General features: G+C 38.6%; 1 protein-coding gene and 1 long non-coding RNA gene across 5 annotated transcripts in view; one reads left to right on the top strand and one right to left on the bottom strand.

Annotated features, from left to right (window-relative positions):
* The first annotated feature begins 82 nt into the window (after window positions 1–82).
* On the top strand, window positions 83–16,825 carry LOC127574098 (uncharacterized). 4 transcript variants are annotated; one of them, XR_007956865.1, is made up of 5 exons: window positions 83–440; window positions 880–990; window positions 9,636–9,722; window positions 10,516–10,626; window positions 14,141–16,825. It is a non-coding gene; the product is annotated as an uncharacterized LOC127574098 (long non-coding RNA). The 4 variants fall into 4 exon arrangements; XR_007956864.1 differs by lacking the exon at window positions 10,516–10,626; XR_007956863.1 differs by having other exon boundaries at window positions 10,516–16,825.
* Window positions 16,826–16,974: 149 nt separating this feature from the next.
* The window catches only part of rab2a (RAB2A, member RAS oncogene family), a 48,022-nt gene continuing 37,238 nt past the window's right edge, over window positions 16,975–27,758 (bottom strand). The window contains exons 7-8 of the mRNA XM_052022769.1: window positions 24,357–24,425; window positions 16,975–18,146 (exon numbers count right to left, since the gene is read on the bottom strand). Of these exons, the coding sequence (XP_051878729.1) occupies window positions 18,051–18,146; window positions 24,357–24,425 (165 nt within the window). The 3' untranslated portion in view covers window positions 16,975–18,050. The remainder of the gene's footprint in view (window positions 18,147–24,356; window positions 24,426–27,758) is intronic.

The following is a 27,758-nucleotide window of genomic DNA, read 5'->3' as shown; positions in this document are numbered from 1 at the left end:
ACTCACGTCAACGGATCTCATTTGCATGTTTCTATAACGCCTCCGGATTGGCCGTCCACCTCCCCCACCCGAGCACGCGGCCGCTAACGTAGAAAACGGGCCGAGAGCGAGAGAAAAAAAATCAATTCAAACGCCCGACATTCGGACTTTTAACGGCTCCACTGGCCCACCGGACGTGGAAAGCGCTTTCGCTTCTTTCCATCTCTGGCTCCGGAGCTTTAGACTTTTTTTTATCTTTCGGGTTTTCAAACGCAGGAGGAGAGAATCAGGAAAAAAAAGGGAAATGTGCCCTGTTTAACGTTTACCAATGGGATGGACGATTAGTAACGTGAAGGGGAGAGCTGACGCCAGCCCGTGATGGATCTGAGCCAATCGGCCTTGACGTATGTTTACACGCACAAGGGCCCGGATCCTGCCCGGCTCCCCGTTATGTTACGTCGGTGAGTGTGTGTGTGAGGGGATCCTGAGGTGCGGCCGTGGTCCCTGGGAGGCAAATCATTCCGACGGCAATTACCGCCTCACACACCGGGGGGGGAATAATAGTAACACCAAGGTCGCGCACGCTGCCCCTCTCTCCTGAAGCAGAATGGAGCTGCGTGCGAAAGCGCTCCCACTTTGTGTTGTGTCACCATCATCTGTTTGTTTCGGCTACCGAATGACGCGGTGAACAATAAAATGGACCCGCGCCCTCCACCTCCTCCCTCCCTCCCTCCCTCAGCACAGGGAGCCCGAGGCGTGCCGCCGCCGCTCCTCAACCCAAGCTGCAGTTTAATCCCAGCAGGTTGATTTTTTTTCTCTCTCTCCGTCAGGAGCGTTTGAATTAAACTGTACGTGTTGCATGTACATGGCAAAAGTGTGTGGTTTTTTTTCCTCCGACAGATGCAGATGACTCCTTGGCCGCCGCCTCCGCCGCTCTCTGCCGAGGACAGTTCCCGCAACAAGCGGCGCGGCACCCGTTTCAAATCCAGCTCTTTCTTTTTAAATTTTGACGTAAGTTAACGTGGCACAAGGTGCAATAACCTTTCGTGCAGCAGGTGCATGGTGCGCCCTGGGGCAGCCATTTTCTAAGTATGCGCAGTACAAAATACTCCGTAAATGACTCTCACTTCGTTCTGGTTTTCGTAACTCAGCAATATTATCTGTAAAAAATATAAGTGGGAGTTCTGCAAATTTAGTTTAACATAAACTCGACTTGTTATTTTAAGTAAAAGTTGCGGAAACGTGGCCGTTCAAGTAGCTTTTATGGAGAATTAGTTTCGGGTTGATTGGAATTTTTGAAGGTTATCCACCACGAAAGTTATCTCGGGTTCATCCTTCACAATGCTGTCGGATTGTTTAGTATTGACAGCATTTTTGTTTACTTCTAACTTTTAGCGGCTGCAGTATTTTAGTGTTTTAAAGCTGCGTTCAAAACCTGTACATTCAAGTTGTGTTCTAGTGGAATCGATAACGTGAAAACTGTATGAAAATAAAATTTTACATAATTAACAAAGCTTTAACTTTTATTATCTAAGTTCGTCATAACTACGGGAATAAGTAGATAGGACGAATGTGTTGCTGGAGGATGGTGCAGGAGGGAGGGCTATCGATTTCTGAGCATTGAGAGCAAATGTGTGAAACCTTGCCTTTGGTTGCTGGCACTCCACATTTTTCCTGAGGCATTGGGGCTGTTTCTGGGGCAGGTGAAACCTGTTTAAAAAAAAATTGTAGGGGTTATACTCCAATAGAACTGGGACCAACGTACACTGGTGGAATGTGCTAGTGTTATTGAGGGGGGTTTAATTTAGCCTGGCAGTGGTTGGGATCTCAAAGAGATTCAGAAAGGAGGAAAGTACTAATTAGAAAAGTAATAAGTAAACAAGCAACAAATGGCATCAAAGTACAGAAAAAATGTTAAAATTGCAAATTTAGAGATGCTATATATCACAGCATTCACAATCAAGTAATTAATAGCACAAATAGAATAAAAGGGTATGATTTAATTGCTCTTACAGAAATATGCTGAAGGTTGACCAAAGCTGGAAGCTCAATGTTCAAGGATATTAAAATTTAGGAAGGACACACAAAAGGAAAAGGTGATGTAGCACTATTAATATAGGGATGTAATCAGTGTAGAGGTGAGAAATGATCTTGGCTTAGCAGATCATGATGTAGAATTAGAATCAATTTGGGTTGAGCAAGGGCAATAAACACTGGATAGCACAGGCAATTACTGTTGCTGTCACACAGCTCCAGAGGCCTGGATTTGATCTTGACCTTCAGTGATATCTTTGTGGAACTGGCACATTCTCCCTGAGATCAAATGATTTCCTCTAGCTATCCAGTTAACTCCCACATACCAAATATGTGTTAGTTGGTAAGTTAATTACCCTAATATGCAGATGGGTGGTAGAAGTATCAGAGTTGGTGAGCATGTCAGAAAGTATAGGCTGAAGGGGACATCAGTGGGAATGAGACTGGGCATAGACTCATCAACTGAATGGCCTTCTGTGTTGTAAGAAAAATCCTACCAATCTCATACTTGCCATATTTCAAGTTATTTATAGCCCATCAAATAGAAATTTGACATAGCATAAATCAGGAAATTAGAGAAGCTTGCAACGAAGGACTTTAATTCACATATAGGACAAGTCAGATTAATGGGAATAAGGTGGATGGTAAATTCATGGAATGTATACAAGATTTTATTTCATCAATATGTTGAACACAATAAGGGAAAAGGCTAGTTTAGATTTTGTTCTGTGCTGTGAGAGAAAGAGTTAAATGACAATTGTTGTAAAGGGGCCTATGGAGAAGAGTGGCCATAAATATGGTTGAAATTTAGTGAGTTTGAAAGTGATGTAGTTCAATCCAATAGGGTTCTTAAATCTTAACATGGCAAACTGTGAACATGAGGGGAGAGTGTCTTGTGGTTGATTGGGATGGTAGGCATTTGAAGTATTAAGGCTTCATTTACAGTGGGGGGGGGGGGGGGGGGGGTGAGGAATGTTTCTAATGAAAAACGAAAACCCAACAAGATAAATGATCCATCTGTGGCTGACAAGAAATCTAAGGAAGAGGCTTAAAGTTGCCAGAAATAGCTGTGGGCCTGAGGATTGGGAGGATTTAGTACTCAACAAAGGATCAAGAAATTGATAAAGAAGGGCAAGATAGAATATGAGAGTAAACAGGTTTAAAAAAATATTTAAAAGAACAGACCATTAGAGCTGCTGTAACTGTATAAAACAAAAGTCAGACAGGGGCAAATGTGGTCACCTTACAAATTGAAAGGGAATTTGTAATGAAGCACAAGAAAAATGAGTGAAATGTTAAGTAACTACTTTGTGTATGTCTTCATGGGTGAAGGCATGAAAGATCTTCCAGAAATACCAAAGGACCCAGGGTCAAATGAGAATGGGAATTGAAGGAAATTAGTAGCAGTAAAAATAAAATGGAGAAGTTGGTGATACCAAAAGCTAATGAATCCCAAGGACCGGGTGATCCACATCCAGGAGCCTTAAAAGAAGTAGCAAGGAACATTACAAATCTTCTGGTTATCACTTTCCAAATTCTATAGATTCTGGAGTTGTTCATGTGGATTGTTGAATAGCTTGTGAGTCAGCTATTTGAAAAAGGGAGGGAGAGAGAAAATGGAACTACTGGCCTGTTAGCCTAATGTCAGTGGGAAAGGTGCTTGAGTCCATGATGAAGGATGTAACACTAGAATACCTTGAAAAGACTAAAAGGATTGAACAGAGTCAACATGGATTTATGAAGAAAAACCACGTTTGTGACAGATTAGACAAGTGGGTGTGGTGTACACTGGTACTCCACTTAGTGCTGCCCTCCAGAGAACCGATTTGTTACAGTGCTATTAAACCTGCAGTCCAAACACTCACTGGTACTTATCCTACTGAAGACATCTCCCGGGTTACACTCCACTGTGCCAGGAATCTGGACAATTTTACGCTGCTTCTGTGTGTGACCTGGAGAAACTCTCTGTGCTGGCAAGAGCTGTACAGCCAAAGAAGGGTGAGATATTCATTACTATTACATTCAAGAAGTAGTTATGAGCCCCACATCCCAATGCTGGAGTGGCTGCACACTTGTCCCAACCCAGCCAATACTAGCTGTCAAAGATGGCTTCTGCATATTATCTTGTGGTTTACTCCACACTGAACCATGTGGTGATGAAATCACACTTTCATTCTGCAAGAGCACCAGTAGAGGATGGGGATTCATGCCAGGATCCCAGTATAAACACACCATCTTTCTCGCTAATGGTATAAATGACCACTTGTACTGCTGATTCAACTTGCACTCTCATTCCTGGGAATGCATCCTAAATGCTAGGCAAGATATGCAGTGTATTTGGAACTTCACAGGTCGGTTAACAAGGTAGAGCATGTGGAATTGGGGGTAATGTACTGACATGGATTGAGAATTCTTTGACCTGGAATGTTACTCTCTTTCTCTTTTCACAGGTGCTGCCTGACTTGCTGGGAATTTCCAGCATTTTCTATTTTTGTCTCATTTCCATCATCTGCAGTTTGTTTTTATTTTTCACGGACTGATTATTGGTATTGTTTAGAAAGTATGGAAATATTTTTCTCAAGTTAGACTGATTAGTTGGGCCCTGCTGGGATCGGTACTTGGGCCCCAGCTATTCACAATCTAAATCAAAGATTTGGCTGTGAGAACCAAGTATCATATTTTCAAAGCTAGATGGGAATGTGAGTAGGTAAGAGGATTTAAAGAAGCTTCAAGGGGTATGTTGAGTAAGTGGGTAAGAACATGGCAGATGTAATGTGGAAAAAGGTGGTTTCCATTGGGGGCATAGAACAGAAAGCAGAGATGTTTTAAATTGTGAGAGATTGGATATAGTATTGATGTTCAAGATGTAGTGGTCCTTGTACACATTCACTGAAGCCAGCATGCAGACACAGCAATCAAATTAGGAAGGCAAATTGCAGTTTGGTGGTTATCACAAGAGGATTTAAGTTCAGGAATAAAGATGTCTTACTGCAATTATACAAAGCCTTAGTGAGATTGGATCCGGAGTATTATGTATAGTTTTGTCTCCTTGCCTTAAAGATCTACTTCTGTAGAGGGGATGCAGTGGAGATGGACGAGACTGGTTCCAGGATGGTGGCTTAACTGTATGAGAGATCAAGCAGTCAAGGCTTGTATTCTCTAGGAGAATGAGAGATATCTCATTGAAACATACAAAACTCTTAAGTCCACAGGCTAAGTAGCCTAGAACTAGGAGTCATGGTCTCAGTATAAGAAGTAGACCATTAGGATTCACAAGGGAAAAATTACTTCACATGGTAGGTGGTGAATCTTTTGGAATTTTTCTACCCTAGAGAGCCAGTCTTAGATATGGAATGCATTCAAATGGAGATCAATAGGTTTTCATACATTAAGATTTCAAGAAAATGGGATTAGGTAGAAGATCAGCCATGATCTTGAAGAAAAAAGGAAGCAGGCTGTAAAGGCCAAATGGCCATCATCTCCTCCTGTTTATTATGTTTTAAAAAAAACATGCAGCACCTAGCAGGTATTCTCCACAAGAGCGGTCACAGCTCAACGTCTTGCAGGCAATTGTGGATGAATATCAAATGTAAATCTTGCTAGTAATGCCCAATACCATGTGGGAATTTAAAGCAACTGCAGTAACATCATTCACTGTTTATTCATTTGGTAAATTCATAGATCAATGAGTGTCAGAGGAGGTTCATTTCTAATGCTACTGGGAGCAAAGAAACATTGGTTCATAATACAGAAATGACACTCTTCCCTTCTAACAGCAGAATAAGTATGAGCTCTTCAAAAACACAATCAGTATTTATAGTTATTGCTTAAACAAGGATGAGACCTTTTGCCATAATCCAGATATCACACTTTCAAATCCAATTTATTTTGGGTGCCATTCTAATTCATTGTTTTATTTGAACCTCTTGGATCCAACATATGTTTTGAGTTTTATTAGGTAAAACAAATTTAAATATGAAATTGAAAATACTTTGGACATGAATCTGGATTTACTCACAGAATAAATGGTGCCTAGTTCTGGATACTATCACTAAGGCTCTCAGTTTCCACCCTATCAGTCATCCTCAGAATCTTTGTTTCAAGAAGATCAACTCTTTCTTCTAAACTGCAATGACTGTAGGCCAAATCTGCTCAACTTCCTTCATATGTCAACCCTTTTGTCCCAAGAATCAACCATGTGAAGCTGGCAATGTCTCCATCAGTAACATCCTTAAATATTTAAAAAAAACATTTTGAACAGTACTCCCAATTACAATTTCACCAGTGATTATAAAGTTTGTAACAAAACATATACTTTCTTTCATATCCTGTGCAATAAAGGTCAATGTGCTGTACCTGCATGCTAACCATGTGTTTCATATATTTGGATCTGCGGATCCCAATTGTACCACAACTTTTTACAGTCTTCCTGTTCAAATAATAATTTGCTTTGTCAGTGGATGACAGTGGTGCTGGAAGCATAGCGACTCTTGCGGGCTGACCCCAGAACACTACACAAAAAGATGCATTTCACTGTGTGTTTTGATGTACATATGACTAATAAAGATCTTATCATATGTTTTCCCACATTGTCCTTTTTGCCCATTCACTTACCCTATCTATATCCCTTTGCAGGTACTTATTGTTCATTTTTTTTGTCCTTAATTTTTTATGTCCTTAATTTTTTAATCTTTTGTCCAACTCAGCTTGTTAACCCAATCACCTGTGCATTATCAGCAACTTTGCTTACAGTACACTGCTCTTCATCCTAGTTGTAGCTATATAGTTAAAAATAGTTGAAGCCTCAGCACTGATCCCTGTAGCACCCTACTAGAGTAAAACTGTAATCTGTGATCCAGTTGTTCAGAAATCCTGATGGTTCATTAGCTCACCAGTTGTTCATTCCAGTACTCTCTTGAAATTCACTGGGTTTACTGGAAAATTTATTATACTACTATATAACATTTTTTTAACAATGAATTACAGGTGTGTCGGTGTATTAATTGGGAAAAACATCCAATAGTCCAGCAAATCCGCAGCCTGGTACTGCCAAAATCCCAAGCATGCTGGATTAACAGACTTTTACCATAGTTGCCAATTGCCAATGCATACATGATCCATTTATCCTGATGCTCTGTTTTCTGCTAGCCATATCTCCATCTATACCAATCCTGTCAACTAATTACATCCAAACAAGAATAGGCCATTCAGTTCCAGAAGTGTGTTCCACCATTCATATAATGGTTCTATATTCTCTACTTAACATTTTTTCTTGAAATTTTCCATTGCCCCAATAACTACAACTTTCATGTTTTTACTTCGCTTTGTGTCATTTAGTTAAAAAAGCTCCTTAATTAATCCCAGATGGCTCATCTCTAGTCTTAAGAATATGTCCTCTTGTTCCGGACTTTTCCGGTAGGAATAGTAGCTCCTTTGTAATAGGTCTGTACCCTATCTGAAGTCAGTTTACCTCTCCAGAGGCTTGGGTGTCCAAAACTGAACACAGTGCTCTAGATAGAGTTCAACTAAAACAATTTTCCTCAAGTTGAATTCTAGCCTTTGAGGTAAAACTTTTAGTGATTTGTATACATCGGTATTTAAATCTATTTACCTCTCTCTGCTTTGTCTCACCTTCAAGGAATTAATTGGAATTGTATTACTTGGATCTGAAGTGGATGATGTCACTTTACATTGCAATGAACTTCATCTTCCATAGTCTTGGCCAGTGAGAATGGTCATTGGTACAATGTGGGAAGATATAGCAGCTATTTTGTTGACAATTAAGTCTCATAAAAAGCAATAAGTAAAATGAAAGCCAATCTTTTTAATGATTTTGCTAGAGAGTTAATGTAGGTTAAGATATTGAGAGAAATTCCTTTTTTAAGAAGAATAATGCACTGAGATCTTCCATGTCCATGTAAGAGTACCTTGATTTAATGAATGAAACTTAAAATCTAACATCTCATAATGAAACATTCCTCAGTTGCAAACAGCCTGAATTATGTGTTCAAGTCTCAGGAGTACAGCTTAAACTCATGATCTAATTCAAGGTTAATATGTTAAATCACAAATTACACCCAATTTCTTAAATCTGGAGCTTGGATGCTGAAACTAACACAGACTTATATTTCAAGGGACACTCTTGTTTGGTCCATGTTATTAAGACTTAAAATAATAGTTCATTTGGCCATTATTGAAAATTTATCCATTTTAACATTAATAATGAACAATTGAAGGGAAAGTATAATTTATTAGTAAGAACACAACAAAAGAGCACTTCAGTTTTAAGGAAATTGTGACAAATCTGTTAAAATATTTGGGTGAGTAACTGGAGAACCAGTGGATATAATACATTTGGATTTTTAGAAGGCATTCAGTAAGGTATTATAATAGGTTGTTACAGAACAGCAAGACTCATGGGATTAAGTAGGAGCAGAGATCAAGATTTGTTTAATGGGCAGGAAACAGGAGGAAGAAGCAGGTCATTTTCAGAAATGGTGGGATGTAACCAGTGAAATGCCAAAGGGCTTCTTGTTATTTCTAATCTCTATGAATAACTTGAATTAAGATATTGAATATAGGGTAATCAAGTTTTGCTAATAGCATAAAGTTAAGTGGAAAGTTGGCTTTAGAAAGACTCAAAGGGTATTTTGACAGGTTAAGTCATTGGGCAAGAAAATGGAAGGTGGAGTGTATGAGGAGCTGTAGAGTTGTATACTTTAGTAGAAAGAATAGAAAGGCATAATCATTTTAAAATTACAAGTATTCAGAGGGATGTGTATCTTTGCAGATGTTACAGAAAATTTCTTAATACAGTATGCAATTAGGAGGAGAAATGGTTGGTTTGATGGCCTTTAGTACAAGGGATTTTAGTGTAAAAGTAGGAAGGAATTGCTACAATTATATTGGGTTTTAGTGTGATCACACCTGGAGTACCATCTACATGCCTCATTTTATCTAAAGGGCAGCAAAAGTTTGCAAGATTGATCTCTGGGATGAGAAGTTTGTTTTAAAACTGGAGATTTAGTAGACAATGTTCATATTCCAAAGGAATTAGAAGCATGAGAGATGATCTTAAAAACAAAACTATTCTTTAGGGCTGGATTAGGTAGATGTTTGCAAGCTGTTTCCTTTGGCTGAAGAGCCACGAACTAGGGGACTATAATCTGACAAGAAGAGGACTAAGATGGGGAGAATTTTTTTTTTCATTCAAAGGATGCAAGTCTGGAATTCCCTGTCCCAGAGGACTGTTGAAGCTCAATTAAAGCTTATGTTCAAGATGATTGAATTGTTTGGAATCACAAAGGAATCAAGAAACATTGAAATGAGGCAAGGGGCAGTATTGATACAAAATTGATTGGTGTAAAGTTTTGGTTTTACTAAATAATTGGGCCAGCTAACCACATGGCTTGCTCATGTCTCAACTATTTTAACGAATAATGAAAAAAGGGGGAAAAATTAAACATGGAATTGGTGAGTAGAAAATTTTCCACTGACTCTAACATTCCTAGTGCAAATGGAGGCCAACCATTTCAAGCCCAGGTACATTGCTGCAGAGTTCCTCAGGACAGTGGCCTCAGCCCAACCATATTCAGCTAATTCCTCAATGGCTTTCCTTCCAGCATAAGGTCAGAAGTGGAAACGTTTACTGTCAAATGGAACATTCCTCAGAGCTCCTCAAGTATTGAAGCAGTCCGTGTCCACCTCTGGTAAGAGCTGATCAACATTGAGGCTTGGCCTGATAAATGATGGAGATCACTTGTATTGCCTGGCACTTGGGTAATGACCACTTCCAGCAAGAGGGTTTAACCACCACCCCTTTTCGTTCGACAGTAATCTCATGATTTATCCTGGGGGTTATTTGACAAGCCAATTGACTAATTGATAGTATGGTTTTGAGAACAAATAGCTGGATTTTATGAAAAGTGAAACTCTCCTCAAAATTCCAAGGCCTTTTCACTATCCACAGGGCACAAGGCAGTGCAATAAAATACACTCCACGATGAAAACAAAACTCAAGAAGCTTGACTAAGCAGACTTTATAGGCACCCAATCCATCACCAGAACTATACAGCTGCCTAAATTGCCATCCACAAGATGTCAAGGCTTCTACCACATAGAAGGATGTGCAGTAGATGCACGTGTTTACCACCACTTCCAAATTCCATGCCTTTTTGATTTAGATTAAATAATTGTTTCTTCTTGGTCACAAGTTTAAAATTCAGGACTTCCCTCCCTAACCTCAATACATAGATTGCAGAAGTTAAAGAATGTGACTTACCACTGCTTTGAGTAGTTAGGCAACAGAAGTGACTACTGGCTTATCAATGTTTATATTTCTAATTCTTCATTGCTTCCTTTCTATTCAATTTCTGTATAATGTTAATTAGAGTTTAATAATTATTCTAAAAAGCACCAAAACAGTTGGCTGTTATATTCAAAACATTTAGCTTATAATACTTCAATTAAAATTTCCATTTGTTTATAATTTTATTTAACTAGGGTGGATTTTATTGAGGTTACTTTAACTGATCCTGTACAGTGCCTAGCTTAATGACCTCCAGCTACTGATGTTGGAGGACTTGGTGATTGGTGGTGACGTTGAACATCAAGGTGAGATGGCTAGACTGTCTTTTGGAGTTGGTTAAAATTTAGATGACACTTGTATCACACATACCACTTATCAGTTTGTTGTATAGATCCTGTTATTATTTGTTCATGGGATATGGATGTTACTGACAACCCCAATATCTAAATGCCTTGCCTGATTGTCCCAAGAATCACTGGCTGCTCATTTCGGAGGATCAATTACATTCAAGGGTTTGAAGTTCCCAGACTGAGTAAGGGTCGCAGATAAGTTGATAGCTTTATGGTCACCATTACAGATGCAAGTTTCTTTTTATTTATTGCAGAATTATTTAAATTCTTCAGCAGCCATTGTAAGATTCAAACTTAATTCTGAATCAATAACTTAGGCCTCTGCTTACTAGTCCAGTAACTTAATCAAATTACTGTTTCCTATAAAAACCTGATAAATCCTGATACATCATTAGAGAAGTTGTGAATGCATCTAGCCTCACATATCGTTGCATTGCCAAACATTTATTGGAAATGCTATCTGGCACATGTTAGACTTCCAAAGAAAAATGCAGTCAGATCAGCATTTATAAGAGATTATTTTAAATAAAACTTTGTCAGACTTGGATTTTTGGGTGTGATAGACCTACTTTAACTTTTGTTTTAGCAAAGGTCTTGTAAAGTTAATGACAAATGGAAGTGGAAAATTGTACAAAGGGAGACTCAATTAGCATTTTAATGATGGAAGAGTACAACTCAAAAGTGCAAAAACAGAGGTTGAAGTATTTGCTACCATTTTCAACCAGAAGTGGATAATCCTCCATTCATCATGAGATTCACCCCATCCATCATTCTAGAGCCAGGTTTAGGCACAGGAAAGATTAAAAAAAAACCGTGGCTTCAGATTTCCATTCAATTATGCTTCATCAATCATAAAGCATCAGCAAAGTTAAATGCTATCGAGTAGTACTTAATCACTGATGAATTGCTGATCAATTTCAAACAGGACTGGTATATTCTAAACCTCCTTGCAGCCTTCGTTGAAACGTGGACACGAGAATTGAATTCTGATGTGGGAGTAATTGCTCATCACTTTATGGCAGCAGTGAAGCCTGTGACATTTCACAAGGCTCCCCATGAAAGAAGTTGGGCTTGAGTAAGCTCAAAACATCGCAGTATCCAAAGCTCAGCTATCTTCACCATTAAGGATAAAAATGGGAATTTCAGAGGGGATTGCAGAAATTTAATGTGACATATCCAGTAGAGCTACTACTTCACAGTGCAGAGACCCAGGTTCTTTCCTTCCCTTGGGTGCTGTATGGAGTTTGCACATTCTCCCTGTGACCATGCAAGTTTCCTCCAGACATGACAGTTTCATTCCACATCCCAAAGATTGGTAGGTTAATTGGCCACTGCAAATTGTCCTTAATGTGTAGGTGAGTGGTAGAATCTGGGGAGTTACTAAGAACGTAGGGAGAAAAAAAATGGGATTAATGTAAAATGAGTGTAAATGGGTAATTAGTGGCTGGCGCAGATCCAGTGGGCTGAAGGGTATATTTGTGCTTTACAACTGTGTAAATTCAGTTTCATTTGCAACTCGTCAGCTAATGAATCAGTTTGTGTCAGCATGCAACGTGTCTTGCAAACACTCCAGCTTAGGCTGATGTAATGGGTGACAACATAGATTTCAACTAGCTGCCAGACAATTATGATCTCCAACAACAGGATATCCAGTCATTTCCTCTTGACTTTCAATTCTATTACTATCACCAAATCTCCTATTGTCCACTGTTAACCAGAAATCTAACAGGACCAGCCACAAAAATACTACCAAAAAAAAATCAGAAAGTGTGTTCATGCAGTATCTATGGAGAGAGAAAAAGATTTAACAGTTCAGGTTAATGTAGTGCAAAATGTTCATGACTCAATATCTTAAATAACCTCTCTCCCACCATGAGAGGCATATAATGATTCAGCATTTGCAGAACATGAATTATTCAGGTTTAGGAACAACCCAAGTTCACATGGCTTGAATTATTAGATAATTGTTGATAACACACAAAATTGCATTCAATGCAGAACTATTTTCACTTTCCTGGCTAGTTTAAGGCTACACCTCAGCAATTAAATAAAGCATCTTCAAAAAGCTTAAAGTTAAACTTGATGAGCAAGGCTCCCTGTGCAGAAGTATATTGAATGTGGAAATCAAAGTATGGAAGTGCTATTGCAGATATCCAGTTCATTGTTAATCATTTGTCTTTAAAGATTTTATTGGCAAGCTGCAAAATTACAAGTTAATTTTGAGGATGTGAAGGATAGTCAATTAGTGAGGGTCATTAATTAAGGTTAATAATGAAGGTCAGAGACTGAATAGGGGTGTTAGAAAGCATCCTTTAGAATACTAAAAGGACAAGGAAAGATGCACCTCATGTTTATATCTCACTGAAGATGGAAAAAAATTACAAAAGATAGGATATTGAATGTGGAGGCTGGCAGGCTGAAGGGAGAGGACATGGGGAACCCTATCCTTGCTCTAGGTGATATAGAAATTCAGGATTCTATTACTAAGTGATCACAAGGAACTCAAGATGATTAAACACCATTTGAAAGGGAAATTGTGTTCAACAAATCTCAAGTTTTGTGGATAAGATATGCAAAGTGGAATTAAAAAAATCTTGCTGGTACTGGAAATCTAACGCAAAAACAGAAAACGCTGGAAGAACTTAGCAATCAGACAGCATCCATGGAGAGAGAAACAATGCTTTAACTGAACCAGCTATAAATTTTCTTCCTGCCAAATAGACTTTCAAAAGATAAAGGTTCCAAAGTTTATCTAGGACGTACAGCACTTGGGTTATTTGCATTGATGGAAATTTAAGGAACAGAAAATGAAACTGGATGAAAATGGATCCAAGGTTGGCAGACCATTATGAGTAGGCCTCTGCAATGTATATGAATTCCTATGATGAGTTTGAAGTAAGAAAATATTGTTGTAGTTTTCCTTAGGCAATCAATCACCCACCATGGTTCAAAGATAACTTGCTTTGGTCCCTCAGTTGTCACTTTGGAACTCTGATGTGGGAACAGCAGACTCTCATAGATGGGGTAGGTGGTGCCTAACCGGGCAGATGGGTGGGTAGTTTGAGGTGATGCATTACTTAACCATTAACACAGGGCTTCTGTGTGCATCGACCCAAGGATCTCAACACTATCCTAAATGCTCGAGCGCTTGAAGCAGTTGTGGGCCAGGAATTCCAGTGAGGATGTCTGCCTTCATTAATAGGTGGCTCCTGAGATACAAGTAGTCGTCCACATTTTCCAGGGTCAGACTTTGTCAGAGGGCAGTCTTGTACAAATGGATCAGGTTGGTAGAATGGATCCAATGAATGTAACACCCATCTTCTCATTTGCTTCAATGAGCAAACTGACGATGGTTTGGAGTTCAGCTTCAGTGCAAATGCTAATATTGTCGCAAGCTGGATTCCAGAGCGTAGTTGCAGTAGGTTGAGATGTTATCCATTATTTCTGATGATCAACTCCACTCCTATAGGATGTGTGTTGGAGACCATAGTCAAGACCCCATCCTACTGAAAGCCAAGAATAAAAGTGAACTTATCTAGATCAGAAGCAGCAGCTGGAAGAAACACTTTGAACATCTCCTCATCCATGACACCATCACACAACAACATATTCAGGCCAGCCGTGTCACCATTCCCAACCAACAAATTTAAAGACTATATACCAACGAAAACAAGGCCTTAGGAGTAGATGGTATCCAAGCTGAAGTTCTAAATCTCTGTGGTGAAGAGTTTGGATATACCAGGAGATTTCTCAAGCTGTAATTGTGACTACCTTCAAGAAAGAAAACATGTCTGACTATGGTAACGACAAAGAGGTCTCCATGCTGTCTGCCATCGTTGCCAGGGTATTTCTGAACCACTTCCTCCCAGTGGCCGAGGAGTTTCTCCCCATCTGGGGGTGTAGTGGATGTAATTTTCACTATACACAACCTACAGAAATGTAGGGAGGACACCAATCATTATACACGATCTTTCTCGACCTCACAAAAGCCAGACTCCAACTGGGATGAACCATGGAGCACTCTCCTTAAATTTGGCAGTGCACAGAAACTCATCCCCACCTTGTGATTGTTTCATCATGGCCCGAGAACCATAATTGAAACCAATGGGTGACAATAGTCAATCTCAGTGAATACCAGTGTCAAACAAGGCTCTGTTATTGCCCAAGACTGGCAAGACCACACCTGGAATAATATGTTTTGGCCTGTTACCCAAGAAAGAACCAACTTGTCTTGGGTATAGTGGCTTCCGAAATACATATACGACTTGTATGGTAACTGCTCTGCCCAGGACCGCAAGAAACTGCAGAGAATTGTCGACACAGCCCAGCACATCACAGAAACCAACCTCCCCTCCATGGACTCTGTCTATACATCTCACTGCCTTGGTGAAGCAGCCAGCATAATCAAAGACCCCACCCACCCCAGACATTCTTCTCCCATCAGGTAGAAGATACAGGACCCTGAGGGCACGTACCACCAGGCTCAAGGACAGCTTCTATCCTGCTGTTAAGACTATTGAATGGTTCCCTTGTATGATAAGATGAACTCTTGACCTCACAATCTATTTCATGTTATTGTCGACCTGCACTGCACTCTCTGTAGCTGTGACACTACCCTGTACTACCTCAATGCACTGTGCAATGAATTGATCTGTACGAATGGAATGAAGTTTTTCACTGTACCTTGGTGCAAATGACAATAATAAACCAATACCCAAGATTTGGAGATCATCTTGTGATAAAATATTGAGATTGACCCGTATTCACTGTATTTTAGAAGAGTCAGTGAGTTTTGAAAGGGTAGCACTGACAAGCTGCCTGTTCAGACTAGAGAATCTGGAACACAGCTAACTACTGAGTGAGTCAACCGTTCAGGAGCAAGACAAAGAATGTAAATTATTTTAAATCTCTTTTGCAGAGGGCCAAATCTGTTAAGCATATTCAAGACAGATAAATTGATTCCTGCTGTCTTCAGCAATCTAAGTTTGGGGATTGTGCAGGAAAACCAATTATAGGTTCTAGATCACCTGTCATTGTGTGGCCCATTTGTGCAGTTGGAGGAGCTAGATGCTCTGTCAGCTAAGTTGTCACTGACTGCTGTTTGGCAACAAAAAGACTGCAATTGCATCTAGCCTATCTTCATCCAACATTCTTTATGCTGGGTGAAGATAGGCTGTTTAATGTTTTCTTCCCTAAATGGAGATAATAGTCAATTGCATACCACCACCACCCAAACTTTCAAGCCCAATGCCAACTTCATTGTATAGTAGTGGTACATCCAAAATCAACTTAGAAGCTCACTTCCAAGCAATAAACAGACCAAGTTGCTCATACATATTGGCAAAACCATTTTCTCAATCCAGACAACACCTCTAAAAGAGTTCCTACCAAACATGTCATTTGTGAAAAGAATCTAGTTTACCCTTAACTCTCATTTCTGTAATAGATCAGAAATTTAACAAATGGGAGTAACGGAAGTGAACCCAGCCAATATTGGAGCATTATCTCTGAGGAAACTACTTTTGAGTTTTAATTATGAATACATCTTGTATCCTTAAAGGAAATATTCAAAAGTATGAATAAATGTTACAAACATTGCCACTGCCATCTCCCTCACATCCAAAATACATATGTACTTTTTAAAAAAAACTGACATCTCCCAAAGTGAAACCTTCCAAGCAATTTGTGAATATATTGCTTATATTCTATTCAAGTTAACTGTACCAGCTGCATCAGAATCCTTGAATAATCGGCTTTGTATACCAAACAAACTCATAAGACTAATAAAATTTCATCTTAAAATTCCTAAATATGAATTATCAGTTTTAAGATGCAGACCCTTACCCACTTCTAATAGGTGAACACCGCAGCAGATAAAAGATCTTAACTAAAGTGCCACAACATAAAATTAATTATCGACAAACCATTGGAATAAAAATTAAATAAGATTCAGTAGGTATGGAACTGGTTTCAATGCATGTAAGAAAACCAATGTAGGTACTTTTTTTTTAGGAGCAAGGTTTGCTGTCTGACGAAATAAAAGCTCCTGTATTACTTTCACAATACTTTTATCAATGTCTTCCTTACTGCTCAATTACCTTTGACCTGCTTTGGTTTATAGCTTTCACCAAGTTTTAACAGTAGCAATTAACTGCTATTTTTCCCAAAATGCCATTTTTGATGTGAAAAAATGGAAATACACAATTAACCCTTATTGATAAGCTGCCAGTTTCAATAGTTTTAGTTTAAACACAGTTCTTAATCAATATTTAAGAAAAGTGGGGTTCACAAAGCTACAGCCTGTTCAGTTTTTGCCAGGTTGTTCCATTTTGGCAGGTTTATTATTTTATGACCCCTGTACAATAAACAAGATCTTCACTGACAAAACAGAACTGCCAAGAAAGAAAAAACTTTACACCACTTTTACATCTAATTTTAAAGCTCATGTTTAAATTTACTGGTCAAAGAAATACATGCAGATAAAAATGTGTGTAATGAGAAAAAAGTTCTACATATTTCAATGCACCACCCCAAACAGAACAAAAAGAACCCTCTCAGCTGCCATTTGTTGTAATCTTGTCAAACTACTCTTTAAGGCAAACCTGATTCATTTCTGAAAGGGGTGCTCTAAAGAAGCTGAATAGACATTTGGCATTAAAATAGACAAATGATGATATGAAGTCTCTGACAATGTACATTTAACTTGAGTTACATTTGGGAGATATAAATGTGTGTTGCATTGGTAGGATGGGGACAGAATAACAGTTGGTAGTGAGCCCAAAAAGTCAAACCATCACAAATTTGGAATAGACAAAGCTTCAAACTAGAACAATACTGCCATTTTAAGCTGTAGTCGTCCAGAAAATGTTTGTGATCTGCTTAACTACAAAGGGATTTCAGCTCGACCAACATATACCCAAGCTTGTTATTTTAACTATATATACACAAAGTGGATGATAAATACAGAATTAAAACATTCCTCTAGCATTTCTCCACAGCATTTGAAATCTGACAGCTTTTACAGTTTGGTATTGTGAAATAAGTAACAGTGATAGCAATTTTAACCCACACACTTAAAATACTCAGATGAAATTCGTAGTGTTTAATACAATCCATTCTGTAGTCAAGGGCAAAATAGACAAAAGGTTAACCAGAAAAAATTAAACTGTAAATAGGTACAAGTACAATTTTCAAATCCTGTCATTAAGCAAATTCCTGCTGAGAACAGTATATACGACAAGTTTTACAAGGTTTATGAAGGACTTTCCGGATATCCCCTGTTAGATAAACCATATGGTAATGGCTTCACTTCTTGAACTGGTAAGGGAGAGAGTGAAAGGTAAAGGGCCCAAGTCAAGCAGACAGATAGACGAAGAACCTCAACAGCAACCTCCACCAGCCTGTTGTCCTCCATGGCTACCTGTATGTGATGCATTGGTAGCAGCGTGCTGTGGTCCAATCTTTATGCCATTTGCCTTGAAGGGGACAAAAAAAATTAAAAGATTGGTATGTGTGTAACATATTCAACAGACTGGAATTTTGTAGCTTAAAAAGTTGCATACTGTCATCTTGGTGAATATAAAACAATTGCATTAATCACTTACGGAATTTGTTTTCCTATAATAAATATTTCTGTAATCATTTTCAAAATCAAATATCTACAATTCTTCTGCATAATGTTTCTATTCCAAATAGCTTTAGCTCTTGCATATTATTTATCCATATTGAATTGCACTAGTCATTTCTACTGGCCTATTTCCTCAAAAGCTACAAATCCTATCAATCTGCTTGCAATGCTCTACCTTACAATATCAAAATTTTCCTTTCAAATTATAAACTTTCAAGACATTCACTCACACATTCCAGTTTCTTGGAGCTGTAGATACAAGCAACATCCCTGAAACAGTTTTAAATCTTAAATCATTATGATCTCATTAAATGGCAGAACAAACTTGATGGGCTGAAAGGCCTACTGCCAACTCAAGTTCATACACAAATCAGGAATCAGAAAATGTAGGACTTCTGGAAAATTACAATCACCAGGGGAGTGGTTCTGAGAAAATAATTGGAATCATGAGCTGACAAATCCCTAGGTTGTGATGGACCTCAGTCTACTAAGATAATTGATACATTAGTTTTCTAAAATTCCCTTGATTGCTATTTTCCAATCTAAACATCTTTTTTGAACAAAAGAGTTAAAGCAGGAAACTACAAGTCAGTTGTCAGTAAGCTTAATATCTGCCACAGGAAAAACATTAGAAGCTATTATAGATGTTGCTTGGAAATAGTCAAACTAATCAGGCAACGTCAACAGTTTTGTGAAAGGAAATCATGTTCAACCAATCTGAGTTCTCTAAAGAAATAGCATGCTACAGATAAAGGGGAACCAGTGGGTGTACTATATTTAGACTTCCAGAAGACAATTGATAAAGGTGCTTCATAAAAACTCCTTTTGTGGGACATAATATTATCAGCATGGCTTAGAAGACTGGATACCTAACTAATATCAGAGATTAGGCACAAAATGGCAAGGTGTAACAAATGCTGTGAAACAGCAATGAGTGTTGGGGCCTTAACTTTTTTTTTCACAGCTTATATTGATGACTTGGATAAAGGCACCAAAGATATGGTCATTATATTTACTGATGACACAAAGCAAGGAGTGAAACTAAATTGTGAGGAGAACTTGAGGCTACAAAGGGGTATAGGTAGGTTAGCAGAGTGGTGAGGATCTGTCAAATGAAATTTAATGGGGAAAAATGTGACATTGTTCATTTTGACACAAAAAATAAAATTATCTAAGAAGGAGAGGGATCGGGATGCCTTGTGCATGATTCTCAAAAGGGCTACTATTATCATTTATATGACAAGTCTACAACAGCTTACATATACATACCACCAAGCTCAAGGACAGCTTCCAAGATTTGAACAGCTGTCTTATATGCCAAGGATGAACTTGATCTCTCAATCTACCTCTTCAAGGCCCTTGCACTTTGTCAACTTACACTTTACTTTCTCTATAAACTAACACCACATTCTGTACTATCTCGATGTACTTGTGTATGGAATGATCTGTCATGATGGCATGCAAACAAAAGCTTTTCACTGTAACTCAGTACATGTGATAATAATAAACCAATTACCAAGTACCTGAAAATAAATTTGCAAGGCTACGGGGAGAGTGGAGCCAGCTGGATCACTCTAACAGAGGCAGCATGCACTCAATGGGCTGAATGGCTTCCTTCCATGCAGAAATGCATCATTGTGAAAGGTTTCATTTTTGAACACATAGCCCAACAATTTTAAAAGCAAGCTTCTTTTAAAAATACAATTTGAGCTCATTTCATTTGGATGAAAATGATCCAGCTTCTGTTATACAATACACAATTAAACAATAACATGTATAATTTTATCTAACGAATAAAGGAACCAAAGAGCTTTTGAAAAATGAAAAATGACCTACAATAGCGAGTATATAACTTGTGCTAAACAGGTGCTCCATATAAATGATTCCCTATTGTGTTAAACGAGCAGAATATAAAAACACTGATCCTCTAGGCACCAATTCTTTTGCCAGTTTGAATCAGCTGTACATGCCAAGAGTACGAGTGTTCTATGTCATCAATAATCTCAACACTCCCCAAAGACATGGCAGTTTGCCAAGAACCCACACGCGTGTACACAGAGCACTTTCATTCATCAAACACAGACTTATCTTAACACTTACTGGCTCAAGTGGTTATACCTTAAACCCATTTTTTCCCCTAAAAGTCATGGTTAACACAATAAAGTTTCCTTAGAAGCAAAGTACTTTATGATAAATCTCAGCTTTTTAAAAAAAATACTTGGCAGTCATTCCATTTTTACATTAGCCTTGGGGTTTCTGGCAGCAGTTTTGTATTTACACCAGATGATGTGGTTTAAGTTCACTCTAACTCCTCTTATTGAATACATGCCCTATGGCTTATTGGTTTCATCCATCTGGACTAGTAGCAACCTTTTGAGATATCATGAAGCACAAGCTTGGCACTTATCCAAGTGACAAATAATAAGAGCTAGTGGTTTCTGACAACAAAACTCAAACCCGTGTCAGATAGCAAAGATGACTTGTGGAAGATCATGCACAACTCGTTTCTTTAAAATTATGCAATCTGTACATTGAGATATTTTTGCATTCGGCCTTTTAAATGCACCATCATCCAAGATGGTGCATTTCCTTTTCAATTCATCCTTAATATTTTAACTCAAACTCAACTGAACAATTAACTGTTCTGACTAGGTTGACAGAAGTAAAAACTTTCCAAATGAAGTTTGAGAATGCATGATTTTCTTCAAATAAACAGGGATATTAACCATTAAAAATAACACTGATTTTACTATTACCAAACCACAACTAAAAGTCAGGAAAATTTGAATAGGCAAAACAATTTTGAGACAAATCCTAGGCAGCTTTCGTACTGGTGTCTATTTAGATAGGATTCCAGGAGGCTGACCAACATTCATGGGACAATTATTCACACACACTAAATCCGACTCTTAGTCAGCTAATTACCAACTACTGCTCGTTGATTGAGGCCTAGTTTATCATTCAGATTTAGTGTAAATGAGGCAGCATACTCCTGTAGTCGGAACTAAGAGCATAAATGCAGAAGTTAAAAAGTACTAGAAACACACAGACATGCTGCTAAAATGTGACTATCGTGAAACATCCAATTCTCTCTAACTGACTTGAAAATTTCCAACATTGTTATTTCAGATGTTAGCATCCACAACTTCAGTTGTTTACAGTGCACAAGCAGCTTTAACTGGTAAATGGAGTTTATGCTGTCATTACGACAGAATTCCCAAGAATGTACTTATATAATATGACTGATAGATTGCTTAGTGCCGACCCACAGAACACCAATTTATTAGTGCTTTAGATCCTGGGGACCTAACACTCAATTCATGACCATCATGCTTTAAAGAAATATACCTGGACTGTGCATTGCCCTGCTGGGAACCTGGCACACACCTCTACTTTCCACTAAGCTCCTGCTGCAATGAAACAGTGATCAATTCACCAACATGGCCCAGTGTGGAGGAAACTGCCAAGGTCATGTGTAGAGGCTACTTTCAGGTCTGATGGGAAGGCTGGAGCTGATCATTTGACCACTCAGCATTAAGATGCAGGCCTCTGGACTGTATCTTTACTGGTCCCAGCACCCCACAACACTAGCCCTCACAGGCAACCATTGAAATATTGCCTCAGGTTCATTCCACACAAAGCTTTGTGACAATGAGATCACTAACTGTATAATTGTTGCAGGAGTGCCAGGAGAGGACAGAGACTTCAACCAAATTTCCAACATAGCAGTAGTGTTAGTACTAAATCCACTAGTCCTCTCCTTCATGAGAACAGATCCTGAACATTAAGGTACCAGTTTTCTTAAATGACATTTGTGAATCAAGGGCAAAGGACAATTTTTGTTCAAAAGGTATTTCAAGTATAACATATTCCTGATAAATCTCACATCTTTCACTGCCCAAAAATGAATTTATGTTCATTTTGTCAAAAACCCATTATAACAATCTGCAATTATGCCTCTTTAAATTCATTTTCAAGTGCAAAATTTGTAAAAGCATTTTTACCAATGTTTTAATCCAGTTCATCAAAAACACCGAACACAGTCCAAGTCCTGATCAGATTCAGCCACAAATGTTACCTCTGCTTGGAGTAGGACAATGCCTTGTATAAGTTTGTCCATACCAAACAAGACAGTTTTTAAATTTAAAACAGGCAACAAGGTATCTTACATAAAAGTAAAAACAGCTATCAAGAAATATGATGATGCTCTATTAATTTTGTACCATCTTGCATCATCTAATATCTCTGATCGATCAGTATTATCTGTTAGAGTCCAAGTAAGCATCCAAGAAATGCTTCCAGTCTCATCCATAATGCTGTTTACCATAGTTTTTAAGATTATTTAGATCAGAGTTTCCCCAATCATATTCTTGAAACACTTCAAAAGTTGGTTGAGATTATGATTTTGAATCTAATAGATATCCTGACTGTCAAAATATTAGTTAGACTAGGGCTTAATTTCCCCAATTTATGATATAACATTCAAAATTTAGTAGTTTCTGCAAAACTGCTAAGATTAAATCTACTTATTTATGCTGTACTGTTGTCAAATACAAAAAACTCAATTTAGCTGCAGCTGATATCCAGTTCCAACTGTGTTCAAATGACAGCTATTTCAAAATTTTCTTTTTGTTTTGGTCACACCACCCTCTAGTGTTGGTTCACAAGATTGCTCTAGAAGTTGAATATGCTCCAGTGTCCAACTAGAATTTCAACTGGGTATTTATCAAATTAATACACCCTCCTTTCAAAATTGAGATTACATAGTACTAGAAATGAAGTGCAACTACACTGATAATTCATCATTTTACTTTAGATGCAGCAATTAATTGATTGTGTTTAATGCCCTTAAAAAGAATCCAAGCTTTGTCATCCACATAGAAGCACAATGGAGTCCATATATAAAAAGGTTAAAAAAAATCCCATTAATTTGCATCTCAATTTAACAGATCGGACAACAAAAATCAATGCAGCAATCTCCATTAACTTCTTAGCAGTTAAGGGAAACTTACATTGAATTGAGAGGAAAAAATGGGGGGGGGGGGGGGGGGGGGAGTCATCTGGATATTTTTCCCCCCCTTTGCTTGACACTAATAGGAATTAAACCTACTTCAAGAACACACAAGTATTTCTCTCTCTCCTACCTATGGTGCCTGTCCATTCGAGAAATTTTCATGCCTAGATGATATTCACAACATGCAAGTGAGATGAGCCCAGAAATTTCTGAATCCAGGTACATGCCCTCTGAATGCATTGTAGCAGCACACTAACTGATCTGCATTAGGATAGGAAGAGGATGGTGGGAGTGAAGTAGAAAAATGTCATTCTTTGCTTATCCCAGAGGCAGGAGAAGATCTTTCCTACAACCAAGGGCTATATACAAGAATTTAACAGTCTAAACAGTAAATCTGATTTGTTTCTTTAAAAGAAAACACTTCTTGATTAAAACTCAGAGTTCAGAATCTCTGCTTGGGGGAAGAAAAGAAAGCAAAGAATAGATTGAAGTGGAAATCTATTAGGTTACAGCTTGTGTTTTCAAAAATCAAGGTACCCAAGTATTTACATACAAGGCATTACTGGACCTTAACCACTCAGGTTTTTGTTGATGTTATATTATTGTATAACTGCATTGTGAAAAATGTGATCAAAGATACTCCACCCAGCCAGTACCAAGGATAAAGTAGCTCTTCATTGAATTAGGTTGAGAGATCATTCCTTCGGTATTTATTCAAATTAGTCTCAGAACTGAAGACCATCATACATCCATCTCTGGATAAAATACAACTCAGTTTCCGCTAATTCAAACACTTCCCTTCATCTCTATCCATGAATGTGTTATTAATACCTAGGAGATACAAATTAATTCTGACGACAGAAAAAAAATAACGACCATCTAGATGTCTTAGTGGAAAGTGTGCAGCATTTAACTAGTTTTCTTCACTAATGCATTTTTAAATATTTAAAATTCTTTTGAATTTCATTTAGGCCACTCATTACTGACTTGAGAATTAAACATTCAACACCATCACACAAGAAACTTGTACAAAATGGTTCTTACCTCATTATTTATATCAAAGACTCCTTCTTGTATTTTCTCATAGATCTCTCTAGCTGTGTTAATAAATGCCTGAAATTTAAAAAAAACAACTGATGAAAATGTCAAAGTGCCTACAACAGTCATCTAACTCTCTCAATGCTCCAGTTCTACTGAGTATGGCCCTTAAAACACAAATGATCCTATTCCAATAGCAAGAGGCACCAAGGAGAGAAATTATCCACAGAAAAATGGCAACAAAAGTTTTAAATAAATCTTGGAGCCCTAGCACAGGACCTGCACGCCCACATGAAGTTAATTTAACATGTATATTTCAGAACATGGAATAACTGAGACAAACTGAAGTTTGTTAGTTAACCATGGCCTTAACCAAGTAAGTCATGATAACCAGCTACTTGCGTTGAGCCTCCAGCAATTCAGCATACTGAATGCTTGAACGATGAGAAACGGCTGAAGATGAAGCTATCCTGCATTCCTCAGTGAGAGCAGCAAGTTTGATACCATCTACAATGCTGCATCTAAAAACTCACTGTGAAGGGAAAACAATTAAATACCAATTCTTTTATAAAAACAAACTACTGGAGGAGTTGAGTGGGCCAGACATCTGAGAAGGAAAATGGGCAGTCGACATTTGGGGTCGAGACCCATCATCTGGTGAAACGTCAGCTGTCCATTTCCCTCCACAGATGCTGCCTGGATTGCTGAGTTCTTGCAGCATTTTGCTTTTTTGCTCCAGATTCTAGCATCTGCAGTCTCTCGTGCCACCAATTCTTTTACGTTGAGCGAGACTAAAATGTGACCTCAGTAAAACAAAATATTTAGTATTTGCTGCAACAGTGCACATGAATAGATGTGCCAGATCAATCAATGGATGTTGGCAACATTAAAATTAACTTCTAATGTTAAAACTCAATCCAGCTGTCGTTTTTGAGATATAATAAAGGAAAACCAAAACAGTTCGCAGAAAACAGGAGCTCAATTTTGTCAAACTAGGTATATTCTAAATCCAGTTACCATCAGGAGAATTTTAAAATGGGTCTATGTAACAGACTTCATTTATATCTGGGTCTGATAATTATATTTTATGAAACAAATGCACCAAAATAAGAGGCAGTGAGAGGGTGCAGAAAAGACAGCAACTGGGAAGAAAACAAAAATCTATAGGGAGCTGGTGATCCGAAATGCATGTTGAGCCAAAGGAGAACATTTTAGAAGGCTAGATGGATCCAGGATTTGGTTCTTAAGGAGGGTTTTACAAGAGAAAAAAGTGTTTTATAAAAGATATTCCACAGTATTTGTAGTAATTGACAATGCATAGTTAAGAACTGAAGATAAGGAGGAGCACACACAGGACTCCTCCCTCTTTACACTGGATGCCTATCCTGGACAGCGTTGCACAGAGCAGAACCATGCAACAGATTTAAAGCTGATCATGGACACCTGGGCTACCTGTCATTTCTATAGCCTGGAGTCAATCTACAATGTTTTCACAGAACACAAGGGGCTGCAGCTCATTTGAATATTTGAAGGCGCTGCTCAAGTTCCGATTGCACTACAGCCCCACAGTCCTCATTTTTGCACACCTGGTGCTGAGGAATGGGCGCGCAGGTCATTTGGTGAGCTTCCTCATTGGTCTGCTCCTGGGCTTGGCCAGGGTTGCCATTCGAAAGGTCCAGGAAGCAGGCCATCAAGGTGCCTCTACAAGCCAAATTGCCTGCCCCCTTCCAAGGACACACGTGTTAAATAACATGCGTGGAAAGGGAGCACACCAGGGCTGCTGGCTCACTGGAGGCCTTCTGTGATCAGTGGGCATCACGAGCTGGAGTGCATCATGGACAGAGAGAATCAAACTATCTAAAACTGTGAACAATCTTATTGTTCAAAACAAACATCACAGTTCTGGGCCTTCCTGCCTTTGCACACAACTTGAGAAACAAAGGACTACAGATGCTGGAATCTAGATGAAAAACACTACGATGCTGGAGGAACTCAACAGGCCAGGCAGCATCCGTGGAGAAAAGCAGGCGGTCAACGTTTCGGGTCAGGACCTGCAGGGTCCAGCTGAGTTCCTCCAGCATCTTAGTGTTTTTCCATTTTGCAACAACCTAATTGAAATTTTGTTAAAACACCGTGAACTATTTACTTCTGGTTTGTAAATGCATGAAAACTGATTATTACTTAATACTAACAGATTACTTATGATGTTGACCTGAACAAATAAAGGGGAGCACTGTTAGCTAGATGGAACAAGAAAAAAAAATCTGGAGAATTAGAAGTCAATAGGTTAAAAGGACAGGGCTATGAATGGATTTAAACATGACATGAATTTTAAATTAATGGGATTGAAATTAAGAGATTATAGGAGGCAGATTTTGTGGATGGTAGAAAGCTAGGAAGGCACAAGGAGATTCTGGAGGGAGCTTGTGGGAGATTTGATAAAGTACAAGGGGGAAGAGAGGAAGCAGAAGCAGCTGAACAGATGGTCCCAATCAAGGAAGAAAAAGAAACACAGCTGTTAAGGAGGCAAGGTTCACCCTGTTGCGAGACACAAAAGAGGAAAAAAACTCTGGGAAGGGGAATATGGAAGTAGAATTCTTTAAAAACAAACATTTCTCTTTTTTACTACCACTGCCAGAATCCCATGTCTGTTCATCAGTAGGAAAGGGCATGGGATAGCATGCAGCTAGATTGTGAAGTGATGAATGGGTGACGTTTTCAAACCAAAGTTGAGACAAAGTTCAAGTACATGCTGAGCTACTTATCAAGAATCATGGAAAAAAAAATCCAATGCCATGTAGACATCCTGGTTCAGTTTCATATAGCTGATAGGGAGGGGGATAGGGTCAGTGGTTAAGAAACAATAGGTGGCTCTGAACTTCCTAACATGTAGTGCAGAAATTTGTTCACCCAGTGCTGGAAGTCAGACAAGCAGTATGCCAATTTGGACTCTGGCAGAGCTGGCAATCATTAGCATACACTGGAAACCGACATCGTGACATGAGCATACACAGCCGTGGTGATCCTGTAAAGTCCTCCTCGTGAACATTTTTAAACACAGCACATTTGTGAGAGCTTTCCCACAAGAACAACTAAGAGCCTGGGTATAATCAATCATTCTTTTCATCTGATGTCCTACTTCACCACCATCCCTCGGTTTGTTCTGTTCTACTAGTGCAGATCAACTAGTGATGACTGTACATTGTGGGGACAAACAGCATGATTGAATGGTGAGAGAGTCCTCAACATGATTCAAATGCCATGGAATCTCATGGCATGAGGTTATTCATATAGAATAAAACTTACTGATTGCACAGCTATTACACCCCCTTGGCTAACAAATCAGTACTCTTCCAGCTAAGTAGGACCAGAGGAGGCACGGAACAATGTACTCGAGCAGGGAACTTC

Source organism: Pristis pectinata, chromosome 9 (genome assembly GCF_009764475.1).
Source record: "Pristis pectinata isolate sPriPec2 chromosome 9, sPriPec2.1.pri, whole genome shotgun sequence".
Taxonomy (NCBI): Eukaryota; Metazoa; Chordata; class Chondrichthyes; order Rhinopristiformes; family Pristidae; genus Pristis; species Pristis pectinata.
This window is presented reverse-complemented; position numbering and strand designations above follow the sequence as displayed.